The sequence below is a fragment of the Dasypus novemcinctus genome, chromosome 21 (assembly GCF_030445035.2).
Source record: "Dasypus novemcinctus isolate mDasNov1 chromosome 21, mDasNov1.1.hap2, whole genome shotgun sequence".
Lineage (NCBI taxonomy): Eukaryota > Metazoa > Chordata > Mammalia > Cingulata > Dasypodidae > Dasypus > Dasypus novemcinctus.
In genome coordinates, this window is record NC_080693.1 from 71424465 (window position 1) to 71437008 (window position 12544).

At 43.7% G+C, this 12544-nt stretch overlaps 1 protein-coding gene across 3 annotated transcripts in view; it reads right to left on the reverse strand.

Moving 5' to 3' along the window:
• The window catches only part of PRKCA (protein kinase C alpha), a 426048-nt gene extending 415782 nt beyond the window's left edge, over positions 1-10266 (reverse strand). The window contains exons 1-2 of one of the 3 annotated variants that reach the window (XM_012525515.4): positions 9889-10266; positions 6915-6946 (exon numbers count right to left, since the gene is read on the reverse strand). In XM_012525515.4, coding sequence (XP_012380969.1) covers positions 6915-6946; positions 9889-10061 — 205 coding nt within the window. In that variant the 5' untranslated portion in view covers positions 10062-10266. The remainder of the gene's footprint in view (positions 1-6914; positions 6947-9888) is intronic. The other 2 variants (XM_004459463.4, XM_071210756.1) reach the window with 2 other exon arrangements.
• Positions 10267-12544: the final 2278 nt, after the last annotated feature.

Here is a 12544-nt window from a genome sequence, read left to right on the forward strand (position 1 = left end):
TAATAATTCTACGTCACCAAGAAATGCTTCAGTATTTCCCTTAATGGCATCATTCTTTCCTTTCCTAATTAAATCCAGGCTTCTTAAGTACCAAAAAGTTTCCATTTGACTCTGAAGAATGTTTTCTATTAGAATCTGAACCCATGATACACCCACCAGCCTGGGTAGGTTCTGAAGTGCTCTCGTTTCTAAATTGGGGGTACTATTGTGTATTTTATTGGCAGGGATGGTTTTGGAATAAGAGTATATAAGACATGAAAGCTCCTAATTGTCTGGTATACTGCAGGATTTCATAAATATTAGCTTTCCCTTCCTTTCAACTGAAATAAATCTTGAGAGAGGATATAATTCAGTTACAATCATCCCACTCCAGAGTGTCTCTTGCCACTCTCATCCATTCCTCCTCATATCAGGGCTCAGAAATCTTTCAGGTACAAGATGTTTAAAAATATCAGAATCAATGGAGCTGAGCTACTACTCCCTCTGGAGCATGACAATCTGTTTTTAGCTATTAGCAAGCCGGAATAAAGTAGAACATTTATTTTAACACATGTATTAAAAGCTGGTTTTAATTTTTTTTTCACCCTGTACCCAGGACATTTTTCCCCTCCTGCTATGGCCCATAATATGCTCTTGTTTTATTTGTGGCAATAAGAGTCATTCCTAAAGCCTGGATCCATTTCTAAAGTGAGAAGGAAGGCACATTAAGTGGTTTACCCTGTTGTGTCACTTTATTAGACTTAGCATTATACATACATAGATACAAATTAGAACTTTCTCCTCTATATTTTGAATGATGATTACATTTGGTTACATTTAGCTTCAGAAAGTACTTTTTCTTAAGTCACCTACAGATCTATCATAGTTGACATCATAACTTTGAATTATAAACTAGCTTTTTTAAAAAAAAAAACCATGGGCAGGCAGAACTCACTGTGACCCTTCCGGTTATGGTTATGGACATTCTTAACATCTCTCTCCTAATATTTACATATTCTCACACCCAGCAAATATTTACATAGTGTCTGAAGAGCGCCAGGCACTGCATTAAACACTGGAGACAAAGAGAAATAAGACTCTGTCCTTTGCTCACAAGGCTGGTAGAGGAAACAGGCAAGTGGAAAAATAACAGTGAAGACACAGGGATGGAGAAAGCAACCTCAGGGCAGGAGGGTCAGGAGTGGCCTAAGCTAAACTTTAGGCTAAGACCCACAGGGGAAGCAGATGTTTTCTGGACAAAAGGTGTTGAGGGGAGAAATGAAGAAAAACATCTGACGATCTGGGAAACCGCAACTTATTCAAAATGACTGAAGGATGGGAGAAGGAAGAAGCAAGGCAGGCACAGTCCGTTTAGGGACTTAAAAGGCCCTCCCAAGTTGAAGGAACTCCGAATTAAAGCTATTTGAAAACAGAAAACTCTGAAATAGGGTGAAGGAAAACAAATGAGCAAGCTAAGGGTTAATGCATCTAAAAACTTAAACTTGAATAACATCATCCCCGAGAATGAAACTCACCAGAGTGGAGTGAGACACTACATCAAAAAATTTAAAACAGGAAACTCAAACATCAGATCCATCTGCAAAAATAAATGGTTATTAGGCTGCTACTGCTTATTAGGAGGAATAAGCACTCTATAAACTACAGCACCAGCTTCTGGAAGGGACAGTGCACATGTGTGCAAATAAAATAATTAACAAAATACTCCCACTTAATGAACTGAGTAAAAGAACGTCAATTCACTAAGTCATTAATCAGGTATCATTTTATAACAAGTATACATCACCAAATGGGAAGACCCAGTACTGATTCTGTCCATGCAGCCCTACTTCAACAAGCATTAACACAATTTTATGGAGAGAAAAAAAATCTGTTGAAAGAAAAGTACTTTTCTCTGTATTTAGTTGTTATTGACAATCCCATCTTTGAGGTTTAGTATACTTGACCTTCGTATAAAAACTCCAGTTTCAAATTACACTCACCCTTCCATGGATTCTGTCATTTTGGGACCTTAAATAACCCTAAGAGGTTCATCTACTGTTAACATAGCTTCTAATTTTAGGGTGGGCAACCAAACAGAAATGGGATGCCACAATGACCCCTGTTTGGAAAGCACAGGGTGATGGAAAAGTCTGGCACCAATTGTGAACAACATGGGCAGGTGGAGGTCACTGAGAAATCAGGGGTGGCCAGTCAGGGGCATGGCGGGATAGACACACCTGCTGCAAAGCCAGCCAAACTCACGATTCCCCCCAACTCAGACCTCAGCAGCCTTCTATTTCCCAGCCCTCAGTGTCTCACTATTTGGTCTTCAGAGCCCTGAGGCCTGTGACGAGAGTAACCCGACATTCCTTTTCTGAAAGACAACCAATTCAGCCTTGTTTTCCAGAATTCCTCAGCTCGCAGAGCAAGGAGATTCCTTCCTTGCTCTGCTTCCCACGAACACTGACATTCATTCTTATGGGAGGAATGAATACAGATAAGCCAATGGGGACAGCTTCCCCGAAAGAGGCCTGGAGCTGATTTTTAATACTTCACTGAAAACAGAGCTTCAGGTGGAGTTGCAGGTTAAATACAATTTTTGGTGTGTTCTTAGCAGGCAAATTCAAGATTCAAAACCACTTCACAATGGCATTATTGAAAGCACATAAATGTGAATGTATTCCCCCACAGACTCTTCAGGCATCTGGTGTTGAGCATTCAGAGCCAGCGGGTATCAGGTGGACAAAGGCCAAAGGTGGGTTTAATTCTGATGCTGCCCCTTTACCTCCTTGGGCATCTTAAAGATCCTGGGTTAGTGCATTTTACTTGGTGGTATTGCATGAAAGAAAGAGAAGAGAAAAAGCAGGGGGGGACAAAGACAAGATTAACTATGTAAGTACTGGCACTTCAAATAAGCAGGCCACATTTTGAAAGGCTGTTACTACCACTGTAACTAGAGAAGTGCATGTGTCTTGCTAACTCTGAAGAGGAAAAAAAAATCGAGTTGGTTCCTTCTCTTTTCCAGAGCAGTGAAAGTAGTAGATCACACTGTTTAGGCTATCCCGCCCCGGAGGAAGAAAACAAGCAAGAAATCCATTTGAGCAGTAAAGGGGATCCCTCCGTTCTATGACAATTGCTGTTGGAATTAGCCAATGAAGGGCAGAAACTACCAACTGCAGGCAGACCTTCCACACTTCAATCTCCACTGCATAAATGACCAGGCCAGACAGCTCTACTCTCCTTGTTTCCTTCTCTTTTCATTAAAAAAATAAAACAAAATAAATTGTGGGCAAGGACTGGCCCTCTGCTGGCCCCATGGATGAAAGAGCCATTGAGTAGATCAGGCAAATAACAAAAATCAAAAGGCAAACTCAAGACACATAGCAAGGGTCATTTCAAAGCTACAAAGGAACAAGATTGTCATTTCTTAGGACCTCAAGAAAATGTTTTATGGCTTCTAGATCTAGCATGCACTCTTCTTTCTTCATCAAGGCCCTCAGTTTCACTAATTTAGGCAGCAAATCCTCACAACAGGGTCGACCTGTGTTCCCCGCCCTAGTGATATCAGTTTTCAGGGCTGGACATGTGTACTGCAATATAAAAGAATGACATAGAGTCTATTGAGTGGGAATAACCCAATAAATATCACTCCAGAAAAGTCTGCTAATTCCATTTATGTTGCACCTGGGGGAAGGGAAGAAGTGGGAAATAATTTTAGTGCTTTACACACTTGTGACCTATAATGCTTTCTGTCATTATATGCTTCTAAATGGCAGAAAGTACAAACCTGGCTTTAAGGATTAACATTCAATTATTTCTTTAGTCTTTAATTCTTACCACTGATTAAGTAAAATGATGACTGAAGCTCTTCTACTCACTACAGGACTACTACTCTCCTATGGAGCATATGTACCCCTCTGGTTCAAAAAATTGTTGAAAAGTATACTTGGCCACAGATATTTTATCTGCTGACCAAAGTAACAGATTACATATTAATACCTAGAAGATGCTGCCTCCATCAGGCGAAAAAGTTTTGATGTAGGAGAAATAGAAAAGGCAGTCTCAAACTCCAGCTGTCATCTCCAGAGGCTGTTTTGCCTCGGGCATGAGTGAGAAGGAGTTATCTATATTCATTCTCGTGCATAAGAAGGACACTCTGTCAAAAAGAACCAAGATGAAAACCTTCAAGTTAGAGAACATTAAAACTTAAGCATATTATAAAATGGCCAAATGTTAAGAGAAAGATTAATTTTCAGGGGAAAGCCAAAATAGGAAAAGCTAATTAACTCTGTCCGTGGGACTGAAAAACACAGTAAAATATGATGGATTAGCATATGCCTTTTAGAAGTTAAATACAAATTACACATATTAAGCAAAATATAACAAGCAGATGAGGTGTTACAATAGGTTTATATTTGAAAAGATTTCTGTAAATTAAAATTTTGTAAATGCCCTAGGGGGATTCATTATTTAGAGAAATTAAGTTAAATTCTTCACCAAACAAAGAAATATGTACAAAGTACATAGTCATGGCTCTACTTTGCCTGTTTTGTAAAACTTGAATTTCAAATATGAGGTAAAGTGAAGCGATGTCCAGAACAAGTAAAAATGGCTAAAAAAAAAAAGTTGAAAAATTGTTCAATCTCACCAACAATCCAGGAGATAGAAACAGAAAAGAGACCATTTTTTACCTACTTGGTTGCAAAAATGTAAAAGGTTTATATGATTCAATACTGTTAAGTATGAAAGGAAACAGCCACTCTCAAACATTAACACTGAAAAAGTACATCGGTACCTTTTGGAGAACAACCTAGTTGTGCTCATTAAAATTTAACACACACATACTTCTAGGTATCTGTTGTAGAAGCACCTATACTAGTGTCCAAGAATGTTTTCTGCAGTGGTATTTATACTGGTAAGAACTTTGTAACAATTGAAATACTCATCAATATAGGAATGGAAGAATCAATTTGATATAGTCACACATGCAGCCAGTAAATAAAATAAGGGAAAACTGATGTTTTGACCTGAGGGGAATATCTACAATGTACTGCTGAGTGAGAAAAGAGCAGGTTGCAGAATAATATAAAGTATGAACTTCTTTTCAAAAAACGAAGCATGTGTGAAAAAGTAAATGAACGGATGTTTGAAACTGCAGTTATTCCTGAGGGTAGGAAGAGAGAAAAGTATACAATTTAACTTTTTAATGTATACAGTGTTTACAATTGTTCTGAGTATCACTTTTACAATTTAAGAAAAAGGGAGTTTAACCTGGCATGAGACTATTAGCCTGCCATACACTAACCATTTCATAGACGCCATGAGAGAGAAGCAATGCAGGACACCTTCAAGCCGACTGATGCAGCCACTCTATAATCCCACCTACAATGCCTGCTCAGCAAAGCCTACCCAAGAGGGACCAACTTATCCCGAGTTGTTTTGATGCAGAAAATGATACTGTTTTTAATATAACATACCCACGTTCTCCTGGGTAAGTAATATTAGTTGAGAAAATTCAATATTTCTAAATATTTGCTTATATTTAGAGATATATTTATATATTATACATTCACCCAATCTACAAATACTATTACCAAATATAATAGTAGAAGTGAGTCACATTAGCCCAGTAATCCAAGTGAACATCACCTCTTTCAACTTCCAAAAATCATGTTCAAATCTAAACCTAAGCCTTGTCTATTTATAAAGATCAGGCCCACAACTCTGAGAGCTGGAAAGGGCCACATCTTCCATTCACCTTTTATAAAGAGGCTGGTGCAACATACCTTTTTCTTATTATTCTCCTTTTTAAAAGAATATCCTTGATTTCCAAATGTAAATCTCAGTGATTTAACCAATTGGGGCTTTAAGTACTATAAAACATCTTGACACAAAGATGATGAATTATTGATGACTAATCATACCATAAAGTAACCACATCTAAAATATACTTAGAAAATGTATACAAGAAATAAGTTCACAAATTTAAAGACATTTTTAAAGGTAACCAACTTATTAGCATAATTTTAAAGTTGTAAAAATTACAAACAGTCCCTCCCTTTCCCTCTAATGCACTTAACATTAAATAATATTAGGACAATATTTTCCAGGCTAGAAGATACTTTCCACTTACCCTAATAATAAACCTATGCCCAGATGGGAAATATAACCAGAACTAAAATAAACATAATATAGACGATAAGCAAGAGAGCCAGAAGGTGAGCTAATATCCTTCTGATGCCTTCACAAACTCTCATGTTAAAACGAATTAAACAAATAGAATGGGAAGTATGAAAAGTTAGGAACGTGATATATGAGAAACACAACTACAGATCAGAGAAGGCAAAATGGATTTCTTTCCTCTTGCAATGCATAGTATCATTTATGTTATGAGATATCTAAGCTGAAGGAAAAGTGTGTCACATAGCAATAATGCAGGAACCAGCCATTACCAAATCATCTGCATAACTTTAAAATGTGAAAACTTTGTTTTGGATGACAATTGGTAATCTACCAATGGAAAAAGGAAAAAAAAAAAAACTAGAATGCTATATGGCCTAAAATTAGTTCCAGTGAATCCAACCCAATGCATAGGTAAAACAGATGAAGAACAAAAACAAAGAGGAAGAACAAGAAAGAAAAGCCATGTGAATACAAAGTGATTCCATTTTTTTCTGAACACCCACACAAAGACAGTAGTTTCTGACAAGAATGTTCTCTGCAAAAAATAAAATTGTAAAAGGCAGTTCTATATGCAGATTACTAGGCAATACTGTATGGTATTTTTAAAGGCCCAAATTTACAGCCCTCATATTTCAAAAATATTATCTAAATAACACATTTTTTGAATGACAAAGATGTCTTAGAAGAGTGCTCTGGTTTGGAATGCTTACTTCATATGGTACTTGAAAACAAAATGCAACATGGCAGCTTACCTTGGCACTGGAAGCCTTGTTTCCCAAACCCCCTGAAAAACAGAAACAAGAACAAAATAACTTAACATGCTTTGTGCTGGATACCATATTTTAAGCAAGTTATATGATAAATTATTCTATAGAGTTAAAGGTTTGTACATGGAATCCAATGATTTGATAAGAAAAACATGCCTAAACATCTAGTCAGATTGCAATCTAAATTCAAATTGGAAAAAAAGTCTGAGTTGGCCTCAAAGGATCACTGAAATGTTTCACTGTATCAAACTTCTTTCCAATTTTTCATACTATATTAACAATGCTAAAATTTCAAAACAAGAATATGACTGTGTAACTCAAAGTTGTTGGCTACAATGTTCAAGTTGCAAAAATGAGGTGATGGTTAAAAAAAAAAAAAAAAAAGGAAGTGACTTAATTTTGTTCCTAAAGACCAACTGAAAAATCTTTGTTCTCCCTGAAGACAACAAAAAGTGGTTTCTATCTGTTATGAGTTTATTTAAAATATTATGGGTCTCAAACTAATGTGGGTCTCAGAGTTACCGAATAGCACCATTCTCACCATTTAATTTTGGCTTAAGGAGTCAGATTTTATAAACAAAATATCATTTCTATTGGTTTCATTTGCAATCATCATTATCTAATTTTTATTGAGAACCAGTAGCATTCAAAGCACACAAGGGCTACTTAGTCCTTATAGGTTACTTTGGAGAATTTACTCTCTAGAGAACACTGACACGGACACTAAATTGCAAACACTGTTCCTCTAGAATGGACTGCATTAAAATTTTCCCAAAAGATTATTAGCTATAATCCCTTGCGTCACATAACATTTTAAATTTACATAGCACTTCCCATATCTTTATAATCACCTTAGGATCACCCCCCAAAAAAGAATATTTCTAAATCCAAACATTTAACTTTAAAATGTCAGAGCTTTAAGATTTAAGTAAAACATTTAAATCAAGAACCCACAAAAACAATAAAGAAAATAGAAAACTGAAAAAAATTAAAGCCAGAATTTTCTGACAGATGTTTTCCTGGGACTAGTAAGTGGTTGCCTTCCAATTAGGTGGAGACGTGCTGCAGGAATTACTCAGGGAGGGGGAAAAAGGGCAAGCCCGTGTATTTCTGCTTCACAACACACCGGATGACCTGGCTTGCCACATCAGTTCACTACAGAGTTGATCCTTCAGGGCAACTTATAGTGGAAAGACAGCTAGCTTGGGTAGGTTGCAAGTCCATTTTCTAATTTACCGACGTCCTGCACAAGGAACCAGTCTGAGATAAACTGTTCCCTATAAATGGAATCTCCCAGTCAAACTGGAAGGTAGAAGACCTCCCTTTAACTAAATGCATTATCTTCTCTTTGCCCTGGGGCTCCAAGAATTTATTAGCCTTAGCTACAATTACCTACTCCTTTGAGCACAATTTCCTCATATGCTGACTACACCGTAAAAAGCATTCACAGACTTGACTGTGCTTTTCATAAAAGTGTACGTTTGAGCTGATTTATAAAAGGCAAAGAAAAATTAAGCACTGTATTAGCACTGCATTCACCCGGCTTGCCCTTTGAGACATCTTGCCCCAGGAGTGATGGATTCAGACAAATCCACCCATACATTCTCCCTAGTGTCCCTGTAAATAACATGATACATGTGCCACACAGCTGGCTGGTGGCAGGGTGCACTCTGGGGCACTGCCATCCAGTTCGGCTCCCAGGCCTTTAGCAGCAGGGAGCTAAAGAACCCCAGCCACACCTCCGGCTTATAAGGAGCCTCCTACAGCCACAAACATAGGCAAAGATGCAGCAGGATGCCAGGCAACCTAAGAGAAAAACAGCTACAGCTCCTCTAACTGGAGGACCTGGCCTTTCAGATTTCTAAAGTTTTTTGGGGGTGGGAAGGTGGGGGGGGGTGAGGTCACGAACCTTTTGACAATCAGACCAAATCTATAATCCTCTCACCAGAAAAAAAAAAAAAAAAAAAAAAAAAAAACCCACTATATAAGTGTTTTGCCGGGTTCAGAGACCCCTAAAACCTATCCATTTGTCCATTCACCCCAAAGTCTCAGGACACCTGCGTTCGCTGGAAATTACTTGAACGCTGGCACCTCTGGCCGTTATAGTATTTTTCTTAAATAAGGCCTCTGTCCTCATCAACAGGGTTACAGGTCTAATCTCGTGTTGACAAGGTCTATTTTAAATGACTCCCTCTGCCCTTCTGCCACTTGCCTGCTCGGTTTTAATTCCCCCTCCCCCACGGCAAGCTTTCAACAGTTTGCTGCCTCTCTACTCCTCTCTAGGGCTCCCCGAGAAGAGCCCGTCTGGGCGCGCCAGGAGCCACAAGCTGCAGTAGCAGGGCTCGCAGGCGCCGGGGAGTGCGAGCCCGAGGGGAGGCAAAGCCCACAGCCCCGGACGCGCCGGGCCCGGCGGCCCCGCTACTTGGACGCGCGCAGCGCAATCGCCGCCGCTCGCCAGTTACTCCGGGGCGTGTTCCTCCGGGACACCCTTCCCCGTTCAAGTCTCCTCTTTTACATGTCCCTTTGCTCACACCCGGCAAACGGCTGCTCCGGGGTCCACGCGGGAGGGCGGGCGCGCCTGGGGATTGGGGGGAGGGGGGTGGTCACTGGCCCCGCAGGGACCGCGCCCGCCAGCCTCTCTCGCGCGGCAAGGGGTGTGTGGCGCGGCGGCGACTTCCCCAGGAGTCCTCCCCGCGTGCGTGGCAGTGGCCCGGCGGCCGGGGGCGCGCGTGTCATTCCGGGCCAGAGTTCGGACTCAGGCGGGCTCTCCAAGTTCCCCGAGAGAGCCAGCCCCGGAGCGGACGCGCCCGGACTTGGGGGGACCCCGGGAGCGGATCCCCGGCACGAAGGGACTCCGGGCCCGGGCAAGGACTGGTCCCCCAGCCCTGGGCGCCTCCAGAGGGGTCTGGGGCGCCCCCGGGGGTGCCCGTCCGTGCGCCCCGGCCCCGCGCGCACCTACCAGATAAAGTCGGTGCAGTGGCTGCAGAAGGTGGGCTGCTTGAAGAAGCGGGCGATGAATTTGTGGTCCTTCACCTCGTGCACGTTCTTCTGCCTCAGCGCCCCTTTGCGGGCGAACCGGTTGGCCACGTCCTGAGGCGCCGTGGAGTCGTTGGCCGGGAACACGTCAGCCATGGTCCCCCCCAACCACCTCTGGCCGCCGCCGGGGAGCAGCGGCCGGGCAGGGCCGGGTGGGCGGGGGCGGCCGGGGGAGGGGCGGCGGGCCGGCGGGCGACCCGGGCGGGGGGCGCGAGCCGGCGGCCGGGGGCGCAGCGGGGAGGCGCGGCGGCGGCCGGGCGGCGGCGGCGGCGGGGCAGAGTCGGGCCGGCGCGGGAGCGGCAGCGGCAGCGGCGGGCTCGCTCGCTCGGGAGCCCCACGCTACTGACAGCCCGGCGCCCCGCGCTCGCGCTTCCTACTCGCGGCGGCAGAGGCGGCCCGGAGCGGCGCCGCCCACCGCGCATGCCCCGAGTGCGAGAGCCGCGCGTGCGAGGGTGGCCGCGCGTGGGGGGGACGCGTGGGGGCGCGCGCGAGCGGGGGTGTGGCCGCGCGGCGCGCGGAGGCCGCGGGGGGACCCGGCGCCTCCGCGTTTTCGCAGCAGCCCGGGGAAGGGGGGCGGGAGGCGGTGCGGGGAGGGCCCGCCCGAATTTGGGAGCGGAGGAGGAAGCCGGCAGGGGCGGGTCGCTCTCCGCCGCCGCCTTCTTCTTTCCCTCCCTTTTCCTGCCCTTCCTCTGCCGGGCGCTCTTCCCTCTCGCCTACTCCTCTCGCCTTTATTCTCTTCTCTTCTTCCGCTCCTCTCGCCAGCTTCTTCCTCCCACTCTCTCCTGCTCAGTCTTTTCCTCGCTCCTGGTTTCCTCCTCTCCGGGATCGGAGTTCTGCGCCGCCGGTGCCGGCCGAAAGGAGCCCCGAGCCGCAGAGCGGGACCCCCAGCGCAGCCCCCTTCGCCCGGCTCTCGGGCCGACCGGTTCGGACGCGCACCCTGCCTTCTCCCTACACGCACAGCGCGTAGCCCTTTCCCCGTTTCCCCGGACACCCTGGTGTTTCCAAGGCGAGCTGCCCATGTTTTATGAACTTATACCGGTTTGAGGTTTCGCAAAGCTAAATTGTCACTCAAACTATGCGCGCCCTAAAATGCCTAGCCCCCGGACCATTACGGTTCTTATAGTTGGCAGGAGTAAGGGAACAATTTTAAATAATTGAGCAGTGACCCTTTTGCCTATCTTCAGTTGTTGTTGACCCGTCTTTCACCTATTTATTGGATAAACATCTGATTTGTATGTCATATATTATCACCAGGTAGGACAGTTAAAGAACTTGTCCTCATTATCCCCTTACTCACTGGCTACAACACCTATAGTGTTGATGATTAGACTTTATTGATTTTACAAGAAAGTCCAGAACATTCATTTAGAAATAATTTTGCATCCTAAACCAATTACTGCAATACTGGCGTGCAGATTGCAACCAGTCCATTCGTAAATTGCCAAATAAAATTGCTTGGAAAGGGCAACTGGCATGGACATGTAAAGGACCCACGTGGGGCTATGCCAAATAATCACTTGCTGAGTATTTATTAGTTCTGCCCAGAGGGTGCTAAAATACATAAGGGAAACATCTCTCCCAGCGTGCCATTACTGCTTTATTTCATTGTCAGATTCACTAAAGTCATGAAACAACATCATGGACTGGAGATATCAAGACAAAGAATGAGTTGTTTAATCCCTTAAGAGGTTTTTAAAAATCAACTCTTCTAAGGTATGTGCTATCTTAGAACATATCACGTAGACTAAGCAGGTCCACTCTTTTTTAAGACTCTTTGTGATCCTTGATGATAGGAATATCTTTTGTATTTTAGAAACTGTGACTATTGTCCAGCCGCTTGTGGAGCCTGCATTATGCTGACCCATTGATGACCTCTCCAGCCCCCTGTTGGTGGTGCTTAGGGAGAAGGCATTTGCTTGAAGTCTTATCTGGTCAGAAATTTTGCCTCTTCTGGTTGATCCCTCTAGTCCAAGGAGGCAAAAAAGGAAGAGGCAAGGCAAGGAATAAAGAACAGGGCATGTCAGGGAAAACAGATCAAATTGTCCACAAAACAATCATCTTCTCAAGCCATGGTTATTTATTGCTGAATAAAATTGTAAATCAGATGCAGCCCAGAATCAAGCCCAGGATTCTTTCCTTACAACAGTCTTTATCTAAGACAGTGGTCATCATACATTTTATGAAAATGAGCTTCTCTCTATTTTCCTGAAGCCTTGATGCAAGGATGGAAGAGAAATCCGGAAGAGCTGGAGGGCGGGGTTGCTGAGAATGCAACCCCTGAGCAAAGGAATGGAGATGAAGAGCTAAGAATCCAAAGGTCCTTGGCCATCTCCTGTATGAACTGTGTCACTGCCCTCAGCAGTCAGTGAGGCAGGTGCGTCCTTTCCGGTTATTACTCTGTGTTCCTGCCTGTTGTTATTGTTGTCCCTTGTGGGCACAGGGAGAAATGACTGAAGGGAAGTCGGTTGGCTGGTAGTTGGGCTGGAATTGAGTGTATCAGTTGCCTGCACCTTAGTTCAGCTGGGGGTCCAGGGTGGCGTGCCTGGAGCTGGGGGATTACCAAGCAGTGTCATGTCACA